Genomic DNA, 19,191 nt, shown 5'->3' with positions numbered 1-19,191 from the left:
TAGCGTATTGCTGTAAATTGCTTTGCTGTTCAATATTCTAATGTCCTGTAATGCCAGTGCGCATTTTCTTCAGATTATTGTGCGCGAAGAAAGTCCTTCCACTGCGCATATCGACGCAAAGCTCCGCATCACCTACTCTGCATTCTGCAACACTAGAAGGCGGCTAGTGTTGCAGACCGGCGTGCGGCATCCGGCCATTTTCCAGACGTCACGTTGCGGGGTCTGTTGGTTGTCTGCGGCGTACATATGTGGCATGTCTGTCTCCAAGTAGAATCCTCTAGCAATGCTTACATCCTAACCTGAATTTACTCTTCAATATATAATGTTTCCAATGTTTCCCATGTCGTTGGAGGTTTCATCGTGCATAACGGCCCTGGTTACTTTGGTTGCCTATTCTGTGATAATGGCGCCGACATATCAACGTGCTGCTGCGCAAAGCCAGCCGAATATCGTCTTCGTTGTGGTGGATGACTTGGTGAGCCTTCTCTGCTGAGCTTTGTATTGCATAGGAGATGAAACTAAAGGATTTGCTTCTAAAATAATTGTTCTAGCGACTGTTATGATATATGAATATGTTTCCATAATAAGAACAAATAACTGAAAGCAGCTAATTTTCTATTGATTTCCTATACAAGCCGCAATCTCTATGTTAAGACATACAAATTTTTTCGCCAAAATGCTACTAGGATCAACAAGTGAAATAATATGAATGTGTAAGAAAGGGCAGTATTTTACAGTTGAGGCGTAACTTTTTGCAATATTGCTAGTAAAGATATGCATACAAATGAATAAAAACATTAACCTCATGTAGAGGTTTCCGGCAAAATTTTAACTCTACCTTTTTGTATATGAGGCGAACAATGCAGCGAAAGTAATTTTATAGTGAGTCCAACAAAGCTCGAAAGGTTGGAAAGCTATACGGCAGGCATGGTGAATATTTTCATTTGGTGACACCCTGCACAGCGCAGAGCCCATGCAGGAATTCCGCACAAAAACAGATTGTACAATGATATACTGGAATACCCGAGCAAACATGGGAGTAAGAACCAACAATATTCAACGTATTTCTTTCATGGTAGGGAAATTGACATATTACGCAGCATGTTTATATAATCAGTTATTGAATTTGTGCAAATATATATTGTCGAAATAAAGCTGTTCTTGATATAGATGGAGCCAAAGCGAAAAGAGTATGTCATGTCATGTGGCTCGGTATCTCAAAAACTCTCTCAAGTGGTGCATCATTTTATATTAATTATAGTGAATTAATTTCGAAATAAGAAATTCAAGTCGCGGGAATTTCCGCTATGATTGCAATGACAGGAGCAACTTTCAGCATATTATATATATGGCTAAACAGCAAGAATGTACTGAAGAATGTCAGTGAAGACAACTATTATATTAATATTATCCCAGACAATGCACACTTGTTATAATTTAAAAAGTGGAGTTTGATAATGTATTGTTTTAACTTTGAGTACTATTATTATTATCAGGCGCAACAAGAACAGCCTTTGTAATGAGGAGCTTGAGTTCGAAATACGCGTATTGTAGTTATAAACAAGTGTTAAAATGTAGTCGGCTGCTCTTCATTGATGCAATAGCCATATCTAGGAGCTACCAATATACTGAGGCAAATAATACGGGATTAACCCAGTTATGTAAACAGTTACATAATGTACAGATCTACTAGCATTGCGTTATAGATCGGTTCAAAACCTGTACAGCAAAAAAAAAAAATGCAGGAGATTTTGTTCTATAGAAAAACGTTGTGCGCTGCAGATAATGAATTGAAATCTACCTTGAGAATAACTTACCTAGATTAAAGGGGTCTCGCATACACCCGCATCAAATGTATAACCTTTTATTTAGCATTTCTTCTGTAGTAACTAAAAGCAGCGCGTAAAAGCCTATAATTTGACAATGATGACCACTAAATGAAGGCACCATGAAGAAGAAGAAGAAGAAAGAACAGAAAGAACTTCGTCGGCTTTGCTTACGCAACAGCTAACGTTTTTTTAATTTTTACTACAGTGTTGTGCAGCTGTTCAAGCACCACAAAAACTCGTAGTAAAGTTGACATTCTGTAGTAAAAATTGGAAATGCTAATTGTAGTACTATAAAATATTCATATTTTCTCACTTACTTGCTGCTGCGCCATATATACTTCTATTATCCGCGTCATCCACATTGTTTTAGTATCCGGTTGATCACTGCATTTTAGTGATTCCCTGCAGTTCTTTTTCAGGGCTGGAATGACGTGAGCTTCCACGAGTCAACGCAGGTCAGAACACCTAACTTGGACGTAATTGCTGCAGACGGTGTCATATTGCACAATTACTACGTCACTCCTCTGTGCACACCATCCAGGGCTGCTCTCCTTACGGGGACTTATCCGATCCGCCTAGGTAAAGCTGCAGCTGATAATTATATAATATTATATATGTTGAGTCAATACGGTGCAAATTAACTAGCGCACCCTGACACGTTTTACGCCCACATGACGCTCAAATAAAAATGGTGCCCCATTTGCACATGAATGTCTACATCTACGTCAGAAAGCAGTGACGAGAGTACATTACAACGTATGAAGACGGTAAACATTGGTCAGCACAGGGAGTGAAAAAGAGAGCCACTCGCTTTGCTCAAAAGCAAAAAAGAAAAAAAAAACGACGCAGTAAGATATACTTCACTGAACTAGAAATGTGGGCAATCATAAGCCAACAATGCCTAAAAAATCATTTGTTCTCTTTCTGTGCATAGAATTCTCGTTACAGTACTGCAGTGGACAGAGCGACATTCTGTATAAATATCGCTTTCAACCTAGGCTGAGCAAACTGGTGTAAAATGCAGATATTTAAATTCGTTTCAAATGTTCGAGTTTTATTTATTTATTTATTGAAACTGCAATCCCACGGTCGGGATTTTAGCAGGGTGGGAATACAAACTAAGCAGCTTAACAAAACAGGCAAAAATAAACAATAATTACAGTGCAAGGTGAAGCTCTTCTGCACAATTAGGAATAGAACCAAACATAATAGGTATCACACGTTTTACACAAAACGATCATTTTCTGTAGAATATATTTAAAAAAAGAGTTGAAACAGAACCTATAGGTATATCAGTGTACGCTACAGAACACCAGGTGGTCGAAATTTCCGGAGTCCTCCAGTACGGCGTCTCTCATAGCCTGAGTTGCTTCGGGACGTTAAACCCCACAAACCAACCAACCAGAACCTTGGTATCTTTCTCTCAACTTTATTAATCTTTGTGTTCTGGCCACATTTCAAAACAAACCACTTCATGCATATTATAAATGACGCACCGTTTTGCCAGAGTTTCGCGAGAACAGTGTATGGAGCTCTTTTAGCAGGCCAAATTTGCTGACAAGTGCCCGATATGCCTCCCTTTTGTATGTATGATGGACAGGATTTCTATCCGACTTTAAAAAATGAAAACTGCACATAGCGTTTTTTACATGAAGGTGTAAAAATGATCGGCCATGTTTCCCCTGACGTGCTAAACGAATCGAGCGTGTTATGCTGAAAAGGAGGGTCGCGTTTTCAACAGACGAACGTATAAGTACTTTCGGGCTTCATTCTTTAAACAGATTCATAACTTGAACAATATAAACTGAAGATTGTTCAGGCCTATGCACCTACATGTAGTTATGATGACCAGGCAGTTGAAAGCTTCTATGAAGATGTAGAATCGGCAATGCGAAAAGTAAAGACGCAGTATACTGTACTAATGGGCGACTTCAATGCCAAGGTAGGAAAAAAACAGGCAGGAGACAAGGCAGTAGGTGACTATGGCATTGGTTCTAGGAATAGCAGGGGGGAATTACTAGTTGAGTTTGCAGAGCGAAATAACTTACGAATCATGAATACCTTCTTCAGCAAACGGAAGAACCGGAAATGGACATGGAAAAGTCCTAACGGAGAGACTAAACATGAAATCAACTTCATAATGTGTTCAACCCCCGCCATTATGCAAGATGTAGAGGTAATCGGGAAAGTGCGATGCAGTGACCACAGGATGAAGAGGTCCCGAATTAGCCTAAATCTGAAGAAGGAACGCTACAGATTAGTAAGAAAGAAACCCATCAACGAATTAGCGGTTAGGGGGAGGGCAGCTGAGTTCAGGATCTCGCTACAGAATAGGTATTCAGCTCTAACGGAGGATGGCGACATTACCCTAGAGGCAAGGAACAATAATTTTAGAGATATCATTACTGAGTGCGCGGTAGAAGTAGGCGGTAGGATAGTTAGAGAGGATACCGGTAAGCTGTCTAAGGAGACGAAAGATTTGATTAAGGAACGCCAGAGTATGAAAGCTTCCAATCCAACAGACCAGATCGAATTGGCCGAGATATCAAAGCTAATCAATAAGCGCAAGATGTCCGATATAAGGAAGTATAACATGGAGAAAATTGAGCATGCTGTAAAGAACGGGGGAAGCCTTAAAGCGGTAAAGAAGAAATTGGGCATAGGCAAAAACCAGATGTATGCGCTAAGGGACAAAGCGGGCAACGTCATCACTAATATGGAAAAGATAGTCAAAGTAGCCGAGGAGTTCTATACAGATCTCTACAGTAGTCAAAGTAGTCAGGACCGTATGAGATTGGCGGTAGGGAAAAACAGTCCGACGTTCCACCAGTGACGAAGGACGAGGTCAAGAAAGCACTCGAAACAATGAAAAGGGGGCAATCAGCTGGAGAGGATCAGATAACTACAGATTTGCTGAAGGACGGGGGTAATATCGTGCTAGAAAAACTGGCCACCCTGTATACACAGTACATGGTGTCATCGACGGTACCGGAACCATAGAAGAATGCAAACATTATCCTCATTCACAAGAAAGGGGACTCTAAGGACCCTAAAAATTACAGACCAATCAGTTTACTGTCTGTTACGTATAAGGCATTTACTAAGGTAATCGCTAATAGAATCAGAACAACCTTAGACAGCAATCAAGCAAAGGATCAAGCAGGGTTTCGGAAACGGTACTCTACTATCCATCATATCCATACCATCAATCAGGTGATAGAAAAATGCTCGGAATATAGCCAGCCCTTATACATAGCATTCATTGATTACGAAAAAGCATTTGACTCAGTTGAAACCTCGGCGGTGATGCAGGCATTGCGAATTCAGGGGGTAGACGAGCCGTACGTGAAAGTGCTGGAAGATATATATAGTGGCTGCACAGCAAGCATAGTTCTTCATAAAGGAAGTAACAAATTCCCATAAAGAAAGGTGTTAGGCAAGGAGACACAATCTCCCGAGTACTATTCACAGCTTGTTTAGAGGAAGTATTCAGAGACTTGGAATGGGAGCAGTTAGGGATAAGGGTAGATGGAGAATACCTCAGTAATCTGCGATTTGCCGATGGCATTGTCTTGCTAAGCAACTCGGGGGATGAACTGCAAATAATGATCGATGACCTAGACAGGAAAAGTAGAAAGGTAGGCTTGAAAATCAATATGCAGAAGACTAAAGTAATGTTCAACAGCCTCGGGAAGAAACTGCAGTTTACATTAGTTAACGAAATACTGGATGTAGTAGGCGAATATGTCTACTTAGGACAGGTAGTAACAGCAGATCCGGACCATGAAAAGAAAATAACAAGAAGAATAAGATTGGGATGGAGCGCATATGGCAAGCACTCGCAGATTATGACTAGCAGCTTACCGGTATCGCTGAAGAGGAAAGTATACAACTGTTGCATCTTGTCTGTACTCACCTATGAGGCTGAAACGTGGAGGCTAACCAAGAGAGTTCTACTTAAGTTGAGGACAACCCAGAGGGCTATGGAACGAAAAATGGTAGCGTACCATTAAGAGATAGAAAGCGTGCAGAGTGGGTCAGAGAAATAACTCATGTTACCGACATTCAAGTAGAAATTAAGAAGAAGAAATGGACATGGGCAGGACATGTAGTGCGAAGAGAGGATAACCGATGGTCTCTGAGGGTAACAAACTGGATTCCAAGGGAAGGAAAGCGTAGCAGGGGGCGGCAGAAAGTTAGGTGGGCGGATGAGATTAAGAAGTTCGCAGGGGTCAAGTGGATGCAGCTAGCACAGAACCGGGTTAAGTGGAGAAATATGGGAAAGGCCTTCGCCCTGCAGTCGGTATAATCAGGCTGATGCTGCTGATGATGACGATAACTTGAGCCGTCCTTAAAGTGCTATTCTTTACCGGTGAAGTGCTCGGCGGGAGAAAACGAATTATTATTCGGTAGATCCCTTGGCCTAAATTCCCACTGCTTGCCTCCAAATGTAATTCTCAGATTATTAGCGTTTCGGCATGGAAGCTGTTTTGCGTGGGATTGCCACGGTCGCCTTGTGTCTCAGTATCCAATTAAGCTAGTTGTTTTTCGCCTAAATGTTATAATGCAATACTTAGCTTACAGTGCCTTGCTTAGCTAGGAAAATATTGAAAAGAATGAGCTCCCATTGATATGTGGTCGAGTTGTATCTGTCTGCCGTGTGCCGACAGATTTACCCTGTTTTTTTTTTCTTTTTGCGAAACGCGCCATGGGTAAAACGACTTGTTTTAGAGGGAGCTCGCTGCAATTGATGACTGTTAGAGAGCCATGGTTAGCCTTGACCGCCTGGTAAAGAGCAGGGACATTAATCTGCCAACCAAGATCCGTATAACTCGTGCTATAGTCTTTCCAGTTGTAATGTATGGATGCGAGAGTTGGACTGGGAAGGAGCCTGACCACCGAAGAATTGACGCATTTGAATTGTGGTGCTGGCGGAGACTCTTCAGAGTTCCTTGGACTGCCAGAAGATCAAATCAGTCGATATTGTCGACCATAAACCCCGACTGCTCATTGGAGGGTCAAATTCTAAAGTTAAAGCTCAGCTACTTTGGTCATCTGATGAGAAGAGAGGAGTCGCTGGAGAAAAATTCGATGTTGGGAAAGGTTGAGGGTCGCCGGAGAAGGGGCGTAGGCAGCGGACGCGATGGTTAAATGGCATCCTCGAGGCGCTGCAGAAGATGTGATGTTAGGAAGATAGTGAGAGACCGCAAAGCGTGGCGTGACATGGTCCATAGGATCACGAAGAGTCGGACACGACTGAACGACTGAACTGAACTGAACTGAGAGCACCGCAATAGCATTGTAATCTTGAAAAGGTTTACCTGTGCTCAAGGCTACCAAGTTGAATAACAAAGAGAGTTGATATGTCAAGACAATTACGTGACTCGTTAGCAATGCTCAAAGTGAAACCTCATGCATGCCATGTAATAGGCGCTTGTAACAAGCAAGAAGCCAACCGTGAAGCAGTAAAAGAGGCTGGGAGAATGATAAAAGAAATTATACCCAGGCAGGATTAAAGAACCACTGTAACAACAATAGGTTTGCTTTGCGACCACGGATGTATAAAATATATCCGTAAATAAGTTTTGGGCATTTCAGTAGACACATTGGTGAAGGCCTTCAGTGCGACATGCATGCACAAACTGGCATTAATCCCCCTTTTTTTTTGTAGGCCTTCAGCACGACGAGATTCGTGCAGCGGAACCGTTCGGTCTTCCCCTTGACTTCAAACTACTGCCAGAGTACCTGAAGGAGTTGGGTTACGAAACACATGCTGTCGGAAAGGTAAAGCATTCGTTGTATACGGTGGATCAGCTTTGTGCAATATCATTGAGATATGCGTGGTCACATTTCATCATTCCACATTCCACAGATGACATCATTTGAGCGCGTATCTGTGCAGACTCTGAGCCCGAGATAGAGAGGCACTTGCGCAAATCTTGGCAAAATCTGCCTTCCTGCATCATAGGCGTCAGATTCTAGGTTCAACTCAGCTATAGCTGCTTTTGCAAAAAGCACCGATGAGCTGCTGTGTGCGAAAAAAATTGTCCTCATTGATTTTCTAAACTCATAGCGATAAAGTTTCTGCTATCTCCCTGCAGCCTTTTCCAAGCGGGGATGAGGCGTCATTCGCGGCCGCCAAAAAAGAGGATCGTTAGCATCAAAGAAGTTCTAAATCGAAGCTGCTTCTCTCTGAAGGTGATTATACGTTACATTACGGCGGCAGCAATTAAAGACACACCAAAGCCACAGGAAAAAATTCGTATCAGGCCCGCTTCGTAACTCTGCGTGCATCTTTTTGCTACGCAGTTCTTGAGATGAACATCCACGTTGAATATTCTGCGAATAAGTAAGCCACAATTACGTTTATTTTATTACATAAAAAATGATACCGCCTAAAATACACACAATGACGCCTCAGAAATTCAAAACAACGAGTGAAAATGCACAAGCTATTTATTACTAGAGTGGTATAGAGTGAGTTTCCACAAGCAAAAAATCTTTCCTCAAACAAAGCGCAAAGAACACTTCACAGAGAACAAAACGAATAAATGTATCTTCTTGGTTGAGTGAGTAGTTTATACCATGCTAGCCATATGATCTAAAATAGGAAGCTTGCCTCTACCATGTTTTCCTCAACTCTAGCTGGTTATCGAAAGATACAAAAGCTTTATTTTGTATTCACGGCAGTAAAGCAACCGTTTATCGCAATATGCGTTGATATTTTTCTTTCAGTGGCATCTTGGGCACATGACTGCGAATTACACACCAACCTTCAGGGGATTTGATACATTTTACGGCTCTTACACGGACCATCAGGACTACACGGATCACACATCCTTCTCGGTAAGATGAATCCTTCGGTTATAGTTGCCTGGAGCCCAAAAGCGCAAATATTTCTGCAAGGTAGGCACATATCGGCTTTTGTTACAAGATATTGATAACCAGGACCTATTCAACAAAAGTGACAACAAAAGTGGCCAGACTGGAAGAAAACTGCTAGAAATATTCCTTCATCATTACTGTCTTGTACCAACCAATGTCAAAGTGATACCAAGGTTTTGCTATCACAGAATACATGTTATTCGGCATATCACTGACAGAAAGTAACTTTTTCTCAGAAGTAGTCGTACTGACGAATGTTTTCATAGGAGCAAAGAAAATGAAACTGAAAAAAATTGTAATTTTCATCGGCGAGGTGCTTCAGCCACGCCTGCATCTAATTAAAAAAAAAGCTTCATAGCACAAATGAAGCTTTTTGCAGCTGTTCCACGCTGTAGCGCCTCTTTTGCATCAGCGTGTATATCATTGCTTAGAAACAAACAGCGCCTTTATATAATAACTGAGACCGTTGGAAGCCTGCCTTCGTCCCTGCCTTCGTCATACCTATGCTTTTATTCTTACGAATGTGCAATGGGGCTAGCGTAAAGTTTAAAAAGTTTCCTCAGTGCTACCTTAATGGAGTGTCTTTAACGCTATGACATGACTGTAACGTGATGTGATGTGGCGCGTCTGTTATGTGACTGTAATAACTTCAACTATCCCTCCCCCACAACTTTTATATCCATTCATCCCCTTCCCCCAGTGCAGGGTAGCAAACCGGTTGCTTTTACTGGTTAACCTCCGTGCCTTTCCTCCTCATCTTACTCTTCCTCCTCTAACGTTTTCCCGGAATTTCAAGTTATTAGGTCAGTAGTCGCAAATTAAGTTCAATAAAAAGAAGGATTAACAAAAAGATGACCTAAATATACAACTGCGCTATTGTAATATCTTTTATGACAATCAGTGCTTCGACTTACAACAATGCCCTAGAGCCAAAGTATTGACCATAAGATGTTAAAAACGAACGACAAATGTCAATTTTATTCTTCATAGCATAAAGCGCTCGAATACTCAGGACAATAATCTAATGTCAGGAGCAAAAAAAAAAACTAATCAGTTTCTTGTTCTTATCAAAAGCTTTTCAGCACAGAAAACGACACGTGGACAGGCTGGGGCCTTGACATGTGGGACAACATGAATGCTGATGAAGAGTCTTCAGGTGAATATTCGACCAGCCTTTTCACTGAGAAGGCTGTCGAAGTGCTGAAGAAGAGAAACCAAAATAAGGTACGTTGCATTTAGGAAGACGGATACGGTTTTTGTGCGTTTCGTGTTTCTGCAATTTTTTCACAATATCTCTATTGCAGTTTGGATTATTAACACAAAGTTTCACATTTGTATTGAAGTTTATTTCATAAATAAGGTGCACTCTTGATACGCTGGTACAGTTTTTACGCCATTTATCTTATTTTATAATACCAATTTCTGTAATTTAATTACCGTGTATAAACCTCTTAGCAGCGTGAATGATACATAGTCAAAGAGATCGAAAGCGACTGAAGCGCCGATTTTTATTTTCTTAGCCGCTTTCTATTGGCTTCTAGGTTAAACGCTTTAGACTGGCTCTCCCATCATCGGCCGAACGTAGACAGAATTGTAGAGCTGTCCAGCTAATTTTCATGTGATTAATCAATTGATAACTTGAATTTGTTTTCTTTTTTCGCTCTTATCATCACTACTTCGATCGTGCAAATTTTGTTACAAAAAGCAGGTGATGTGCTTTTGATAATGTCAGCACTATACGTCGTGGCCAAAGCAGTAAAACTTTAAAATAGCTTACTGAAGCAGTGTGCTGTTGTTTGAGTGATTCATAATAAAAGCACATATTATATCTACGAAGGACGCCTTTGGATTCTCAGGCCCCTAATAAATTTTAAACATGAACCATTTTTTTTTATGATAACAGGTCAAGTCTTTATGAGAATAATACGTTCTTTTGCTTTTCCATCCAGCCGATCTTCCTCTATCTCTGCTACTCTGCTGTACACGTGGGCAACTCCTACTCACTGCTTCAAGCTCCGGACGAAGATCTTCTCAAATACAACCACATTACTAACCGCAAGCGTAAAGAATATGCAGGTTAACAGACCATTCCAACCATTTTATGTACGTTGTTAATGGACAGAATAAAAATCAAACATATAGCGAGCCGTGCATCATGTAGAGGGACGTCTTAGCAAATTAAATGGCATATCATGCCGCGATACTTAATTGTGAAGTTAAGAGGCTTGTCAAAAATTCGGAGGGGAGGAGAGCTTTTCTTAGTTCGCTCTTGTTCTGTTTACAAAAAACTATTATTTTCTACAGGCCTCAGCAAGGCCATTTCAAAACTTTGTTCCTACAAATGAATCATAGAACCTCTAACAGCTCTGATGACGTCCTTAAGCACAACCGGAATCCTATATGCAGCTGACCTACACAATAAATGTACATAATGGCATTATTACAGGCTTCTTGTCGTTGTGTGCTTCAATTAAGAGAGATGCTGAATTATAGTGTATTTGGATTCAGTCAATTTTGATATTTTTTTATTTGTAATGGCGAAACTTTATTATCCACCTAGATTTCGTGTAGCAGCACCTTGCTAAATATTATGGTTACAGTTTTCTACGAAACTAAGTAAAGGCAAGACATCCGATAGTAAAAAAAAAACAAAAAAAACATAGGAGTTGAAGTATTTAAATTTTGGATATTCTTATATTGTTAATAGCATGCCATTTAATCATTGGTTCCACTTTAGGCATTTGTCATTGGAATTTTCAATCGGGTTAATTTCAGATTTACTTGCGAGAAATGTTTCTTTTTATCTAGTGCACATTCAAGCATAGGCACCAAGGGATGCATATTCACAAATATAATGCTTGCCAATTTCAGTGCCTCATTTACAGCTCAATTAGGGTCATGTAGCTAACACTCAATGGTCGTGGAAGCATATGAGCCGTTCGGTGTTTTACGTATGTGTGTAGGAGCACTATCTGCAATATATCGTCAATGGAAATAGAGATGCATTCCCTCTTTTCGCATGGTTCTGTAACACAGGAAAACACCGGATGAGGTAAAGCAGGGACGCATACTTCCTAGCAGGCTCCTTCGTTAGCCGGTGGCTATGACAATGCTACCTGATACGCAAGATATTAGCCTAGAGGAGTCGGCATTTTAGTATTTTTTTTTATTTGGGGTGTGTTTGCTTATACGCTTGAACGTCAGTAAAAACATCCCGCCTCGTACTCCTTCCTATACTCAATTATGGCGGCGTTATCAAGCGATAACATGTACTACTCGTTCCACTGAAAGCTGCGCCCCGAAAGAGGGGTTCGAAAAATCTAGGCTGGGTAGAAAAGTTCTGCAATCATGTGCATGAAAGAACATATTTAATGGAACCCGTTAGAAGCCTCCGCTTGCGGCTCTGACGTACATGCATCTTGATATAAAGATAAAGTGGACACTTCAGAGCACTTTATTGTCTACCAATAATGCGAAGCTCAATCTCCTTCCTATTTGTACCCTCATAAGCCACTGTATGTGTCAAATACCACAATTTAATTAACTTCTGTTCAAGGTTGTTTATAGGACTGGTAACTTGGCTTAATATCTTTTAACGTAATCTGCCAGACAAATTGCTGGCGGAAAATTACGAAATATAGCCGCAGGTAAATTACCTCGCTCTTTGCACTACATTTTATATTGTGGATTTCTAACACAAAATATAAATAATTCGGTACCGTTAACTGTCCAATAAACATTCTGCACCTTAAGGTATTTTGTTTGTTTCCTTCAGAGGTCTAGGTACCCTTGTGTTATTACCGCTTCTCCAGTCATTCTTCCGAAGAGCTGACAGTATCCGTAAACAAGAAAAATAATGGCGGAATTTGGAGCAGAGACATACCTAAACGTTCTATAATTAATAATAAGACTTGTGCACTTGTGAATAATGCACCTCCTCTCAGACCATACCGCATACCTCAGTTTGATTAGGAAAATAATTTTAAATGCCGTTTGAACATCAAATCAAAGACGGAAGATTTGCTCATGTTAACGGTGTTCCTTTCCAGCAATGGTGACGGCCCTTGATGACAGTATTGGCGAGATCATGAAGGCCCTCCTCTTCACAAATGCAATCAAGGACACAATACTTGTAGTGACCACGGACAATGGAGCGGCCGCTGGTGGAGTGGATAACAGTGCGGGTTCGAACTGGCCGCTTCGTGGTACCAAGGGAACCCTGTGGGAGGGCGGAGTCAGAGGCGTGGCCTTTGTGTGGAGCACTTTCATCCGGAGACCTCACGTGGCTCATCAGCTGATGCACATCACTGATTGGCTGCCAACGCTGTATGTAGCAGCAGGTACGTTATGGTAGAAGATAATGCCAGATAATCAAAGCACTCTACAAGCAGTGCATTGATTCGCTAGCATATTGGCACTTGCTGATGAAATAACAGCAACTGAGGAGCCCATGAGCACAGTTTTCCGCTTTTTAAGAGTCACAACGAAATTTATGTGGTACTACGTATAGGAATATATGCGAGTAGGAAAAATATGATGTAACATATACTCAACGCAAGAGCCACATTTCGTTCACCTTTATATTTAGCTCCGCGTCACGGAAAAAGCTTGCAATACGAGAACAGACAAATAGTGATGCTACATGTTGTGTAGAGGTTGTCAGTGGACACTGCGCACCCGGCTGATGCATCAAACAAAGTAGCCATAGCAAATATTGCCGACTTTATTCCCCGAATATATAGCCAGAAGAGCGAGGAATATAAGAAAAGCAAGAAAAAAATAATAGTGCCGCGCCGGTTAATAGTTTATGATTTATCGCTCCGGGTATCATCAGCACTACACCTGAGAGACGTTTGAAATTGCTCGGTCAAGCAAAGCCATGAGTTTGGCGAATATTGCTTGGGAATTTGCTTAAGTATTTTTCAGGGCGTCTGCGAAAAAATTTTTTTTGTGTTAATAAAAAATAAGTTTATTAACTTTTGCTTGGCACGCAGAAATTTATAAGGAGCTCTCATATTAAATTAATTTCGCTAAGCAGGGAAGTGGAGTTATTAACTGCGTAGGAATGTTCAGAATGAAGCGCCACAGACTCTCATATCTGCAAAGTCAGTCTATGGTTTATATAATAAACGTAAGTGCACATTGTTCGGAGAAGTAATCTAGAACGTGTATTTAAAAGGAGATGGCAAAACAATCGTCGAGTTTACAGGAACCAGTTGCGCACAGGAAGACACGCAGGAAAAAAAAACACATGGAAGACAGAAAGAGCGCAAAATATTGACTAGCAAGAAGTCAACATAATTGATAGTCAGCGCTCTTTCTTTATTCCTTCTGCTTTGTTCCTGTGTGTGTCTTAGTTTAACGCTTGCACTCTTTTTGTCTACTTTCTGTTTTTTTTTTTGTGTGTGTCCTTGTTCCTTCAACAGTATGTACCAATTCTCTTAACAAGAAGTAATTCCAAACTACCAGTCGTTAGCATTACTTACTTGCCACGCAACTATAACTTTTCGGTGCCATTACTTCTCGTACTAAAAAAACTACTATGCGAATGCTAGATCGGGGAAAGAAACCTGGCGCTTGTATAGCTGCTAGGCAATTTATTTATTCGGGGGAAAGCGCCACTGGTAACAAAATTGAATGCTTACTTATTTTCCTGCGTATTGTATTACTACGTTAATATTCATTGCGGATCATGAAGCATGTTTTTCGTTATCTTGACGCACAGGGGGCAAAGTGGAGGACCTTGGCGACATCGACGGGATCAACATGTGGGACACCCTTATTGCAGACCGCGTGTCTCCACGCACAGAAATTTTGCTCAACATCGACCCCGTCTGGAATATGTCAGCGCTTCGCTATCATGGATACAAGTTGATCCAGGGTTCGTTGGCCAGGGGACGCTACGATGGATGGTACCTCGCTATGGAGCCAGCGACGCAGTCCTCCAATATAAATCGCATTCGGTAATACGGAGTTCATCTCTCTAAGGAACATCGCATAGTATACGTATACATTAGAGCATTCTCAGTGCATATTTTGGACAAGCTGCTAGTGCAACAAAAAAATTGCCAATGATTAGATTAGTTGTCAATGCGAAATTTGAGCGCAGGTCATCAGCTGTTTCACCTTCTCGGAAGATTGAGGCAAAGATTTCGAGCAAGACGTTATGTACAATTACAGACAACTGTATTCTATTTTTCACACATATTCCTTCAAGAAACGCTCCACCAACAGGTCCTGACTGTCATGAAGGAAGCTTTGTGGTGGGAGAAATGAAGCGAGCACTTAAGTTATCGGGAAACAGCGGGAGGCAGCGCGTGCGGAGAGATAACAGCGACTGACTGATATCACTGACGCCGCTGGCGAGTCAAGTCAACGTGGCTGTGTGTTTCGGCTTGGGATACACGCACCGTGATACGCTGATACCGAGCCGGCGCTTCGGCAATCGGAGAACACCGGCGCCGCCAAGCAGGCAAGGGAGGGGGGGGGGGAGGGTACAGCAGCGGCGAACAGTGGCGGCAGGAGCGCGTGCGTTGGAATCGGAGCAGACGTGCGGTTGCCACCACGGAGGAAAAGGGAGGGGGAAAGGGGGGACGCGCAGGCCCGGTTGCGGAACTGGTAACGAGGGACAAAGGCGACTGCGTGAAACGCAGCGACGGGCGCCAAAGAGCTGCGCTCTAAAAGATGGGGAGATAATATGGTTTCACAGACAACGCCGACTTCGATCGCGACAATTGGGATGTAAAGAATAGTATCTTCTGGCATTTGCTAGAACAGAAAATATGGTAACAATTTATTATCGTGGAAGATATGAAACTTTAAAGGCCCTCAAAGTATGGAATTTGAAATTTTACTCAGAATATTTCGGAAAGCACTGGATGCAACTTGCAACTTTGGTGCTAGTGAAACGTGCTTACAGGTTTGCAGAGAGCAGACTAGATCTAGCAGAGCTATGGTTTATTTAAGGACAGGTGCGTCACATAGCTTCAGATCACAGCAGATTTGTTAGGTCATCAAAACCTGGATGGAAATACGAAACGCATCACTAAATACTGTAAGTGGTGTAATATGCAGTCGTGCGGAGGGGTGGTTCCAAGCTTCTGCATTGAAAGCAAATGTGACATTACCTTTACTAGGAAAACAATAAGTTCTGTCCACGGTTACAGGCCTATTGTAAATCTAGAAATAGAGGATTTTTGATGCGTACATAATGCGTACATGGCTTATGCGTGGTGGGTGCAAAGTGTGTGTACGGTATGTATTCGCTGTGGCTATGTAGCTTATTTTAAGTATATTAGCCGCAACTTTCATAATGTTTGAAGCTTAATTCGAGTGTAATTGCATTGAAGTAATTGCAGATCTTTACCGATTATTGTAAATTCGTTATATGTGACTAAAATTGTAATCTTGCACTACAGTGCCGTCTTACGACAATCACAGGTCTCGGCAAGTAAAAAAAAATATCAGACACTAAATTGAGCCATATTATATAACACCGAGCCAAAGGCCATCTAATACGGATCAAAAAGTCCGCGGCAGAAGTAGAACAGTAGCACTTATTGCTTACCCTTTCAGAGCATGTAAGGAGGCATAAGTGTTTATTGGTATTTTTATTTTATTATTTTTTATGTTTCAAAATAGTTAACCATCTATAGAATTTAGCTCTCCTAACTGCCTAACTGTAGGGCCAACTGATTTTTGCAATTAGAAGATAAAGTGAATAGTTCACAGATGTACGACCTCTTTACCTCGACGTGATTACATTGCATACGTGGCTGTAGTTTTCAAAAGAGAGACGTTGGTTAAGCAAATGGTCCCGTGTGATATAAATACCAAGAAATGTAACTGGCACTGTAAATATGTAAAACATACAGAAGTATTTCATTTTGGTCTTTGTTAAATTGTGATCAAAGCTGTTATCACAATAAGGTCCTCCACCATCATCAAGGAAAGTAAAGAATTCTCCTATGCGTTCCTGAGTGTCACTTAGCGGTAGGCTATTTAATATATGTATTTTAGGGAAAAAATAACGCTTTATAAGGCAAAAATAAAAACTAGTCGACCCGTTTATTCATTTTCTGTTCTAGTAGCAAGGTACACTGTAGGACAAAGGGGGGACATTGTGCGCAGTCGGATCAGTGCTACATAATGCAAAGCCTCGCAGAGAGCTAAAAAGAAGCAATTTAACTTTAAACCAATAAATGGTACTTCTCGGGAAAACACTGTACTTCTAATGCTTTTGAATGATTAAGCAGGCGATGCACAAAAGCACAAATAAACCATTACCGCATGACTACTTAAGTGCTGATAGGACAAACTGTCTAGTAGAGTGGCTCCCAAGAGCGTGAATTCGCTTGACACATCCTTAGGCATTCACTGTCAGCAGTTAGCGGATGCAGACGCGTGACGATGTAAAAACGAATGGCAATTCCTCACACAGCTCACAGTTCTTCGACAAAAGCGGAGTATTCAACTCAAAGTGCGCCGCGGCCAGAACCATCCGTGCCATGGGGCGCAGCATGCCGACAAATAGGCCGGACGAGCTGTTCGTGATGTGTGGACAAAACAATGGCACCAGCTGCCACCCAATGAGAAACCCCTGTTTGTTCAACATCGACTCAGACCCTTGTGAGCTTGACAACATTGCCAAGGAGCACCCTGACGTGAGTTACTTAATAACAGTTTACCACGAAAGAACAATCGGGCCTTTTAACTTTCTCTGTATACGAACGGGGGCATAGCGCAAACTCTTTATCATCAAAGGCTATGCCTCCTGATTTTGTTTGAGCCATGATAGCTTATCTTCTACCGCCTCGGATCTGAACGTAATTACAAATGTAAAAAAAGGATCTGCAATAATACTCGCAGCGTTTATGCTGAAGTTCCGTGCCCTTGCACACAAAAAAAAAAAAAGTTTAAGAAGGAGTGAGCCGTTTAAGTAACGCTAGCTGATAAGCATTAAGAAAAAGATATTGTTTGTGGCATAACTGCGTTTTAGTAAAATAATACCAGTTCTAGAGGACATTAAGTTTACGCATGAAAACCACGTCCATTATGTAATAAATTCTTGCGGTTTATTTTTTACCTATTACGCATAAACTGGTGGTTAATTGGAATTGGGGCTGACTAGTATTGACCATTTCAACTTTTAGAACGACGAGTACCAACTGCCTTTGTCTCGTTGCTGGACGAATTTTGCAGCACCATAAGTGGCTTTTCAAAATTACGCGACCGTAGAGGGCGCTTAGCTATGTCCGTAAGACTATCTGTCTTTAAGGTTTACCAAACTAGCTGTCCAGATAACGTAATTGCATGTTTCCTGATGCCCCGCGGCAATATAATTCTATCCCACAAAAGTCACAGGATGACATCGCAAAGACCATGTTTATTTAATATCTTCAGGCTTCCCTGAGATGTCTGGTATGCACCATTTCAGCCCAAATAAATTGAGCTCCATGTTATAAAAACAAAAACTGCATTTATTTGCCTCGTGTGGAAGCACACTGGAGAGCTATTCTATAGCTGAGCCTGCGATGTTTTATTTCCTCGCAATAAAATTAAATGGTGCACATTTTACGTGTTTAAATACCTGGGAAGTGGATAGTGTTCCAATTCGTTGCACAAAGCGCCTTCACCTATTACTAATGGATTTAAATTATTTGTTCAGACATCTATACAATAGCCTTGAGTTAATCACGTAGTCGATCATGTATTATTTTACAATTTTGTACAAATACCGACCACTTTTTGTCATGGGGCTGGATATTTGGTTCTTTCTAATCACTTTTATAGCTGCGGGGTCACCACTTCTTTTACTTAGTACCGGCAATGGTGCCCATTCGCAGAACACTGCTCTGCTAGCTATCACTGTGCTTTCTGAAACACGTTTGCATTCTCGCCTTTAGGTCTTCACCGATTGATGTGCGCAGGAATGCAGTTTTTTGTCCGGAAATTCACATTTTCAAAAAGTTTGCTGCAATTAAGGGGTAATACAGCTTCATTTTTTGCAGGTTCTCGATTTTCTGCAGCTTAGAATGAAGCACTACAGAAAGAAGATGGTACCACCGATCAACCAACCGCCAACTAAGAAAGCTGATCCACGCAACTTTAATTATACCTGGGCGCCCTTTATGTAATATGCGACCCAAAGGCTGTGGCTTAGTCGCAGTAAATAAATCATTGCAATATATGCTGTCCAGTTTTTGTTGGGATGATCTGAAACAGAAACGTAAGAATATTCCGCACGTACGTAATTTTAATGTGTTTTCAATACACGCGATGGCTTGCCCTGCGGCGACTAATGGTGTTCTTGCTTATTAGAGGGCTAATTTTATAAAGTCACACATACTGAAATATATATAGGTCAGTTTAGGAGAGTGGACCGTCCTTCATAAGCATAATAATGAGATGGAAATAATTTACCCTGACAATCATGAAGGGAGTTCTACCTTTCGAAGCTATCGGTAAAATAAATAGC

At 41.3% G+C, this 19,191-nt stretch overlaps 1 protein-coding gene across 1 annotated transcript; it reads left to right on the top strand.

The window, feature by feature from the left end:
- Window positions 1-403: 403 nt before the first annotated feature.
- Window positions 404-18,870, top strand: LOC146173775 (arylsulfatase B-like). Its single transcript, XM_084585270.1, has 10 exons — window positions 404-475; window positions 2,249-2,408; window positions 7,501-7,613; window positions 8,565-8,675; window positions 9,789-9,938; window positions 10,664-10,790; window positions 12,764-13,054; window positions 14,440-14,677; window positions 17,155-17,377; window positions 18,725-18,870. Exons 1-10 carry the CDS (start codon window positions 404-406, stop codon window positions 18,848-18,850), a joined length of 1,611 nt encoding a protein of 536 aa, XP_084441396.1. The 3' UTR covers window positions 18,851-18,870.
- Window positions 18,871-19,191: the final 321 nt, after the last annotated feature.

Source organism: Amblyomma maculatum, chromosome 11, assembly GCF_055883805.1.
Source record: "Amblyomma maculatum isolate TAMU_Amacu chromosome 11, ASM5588380v1, whole genome shotgun sequence".
Lineage (NCBI taxonomy): Eukaryota > Metazoa > Arthropoda > Arachnida > Ixodida > Ixodidae > Amblyomma > Amblyomma maculatum.
This window is presented reverse-complemented; position numbering and strand designations above follow the sequence as displayed.

Excerpts from the sequence above, each read along its gene's own strand:
- LOC146173775 (XM_084585270.1), top strand. The coding sequence starts at position 404 with ATGGCGCCGACATATCAACGTGCTGCTGCGCAAAGCCAGCCGAATATC. Across the intron at positions 8,676-9,788 it reads CGGATCACACATCCTTCTCG|CTTTTCAGCACAGAAAACGA; the intron begins GTAAGATGAATC and ends TCTTATCAAAAG. Across the intron at positions 13,055-14,439 it reads AACGCTGTATGTAGCAGCAG|GGGGCAAAGTGGAGGACCTT; the intron begins GTACGTTATGGT and ends CTTGACGCACAG.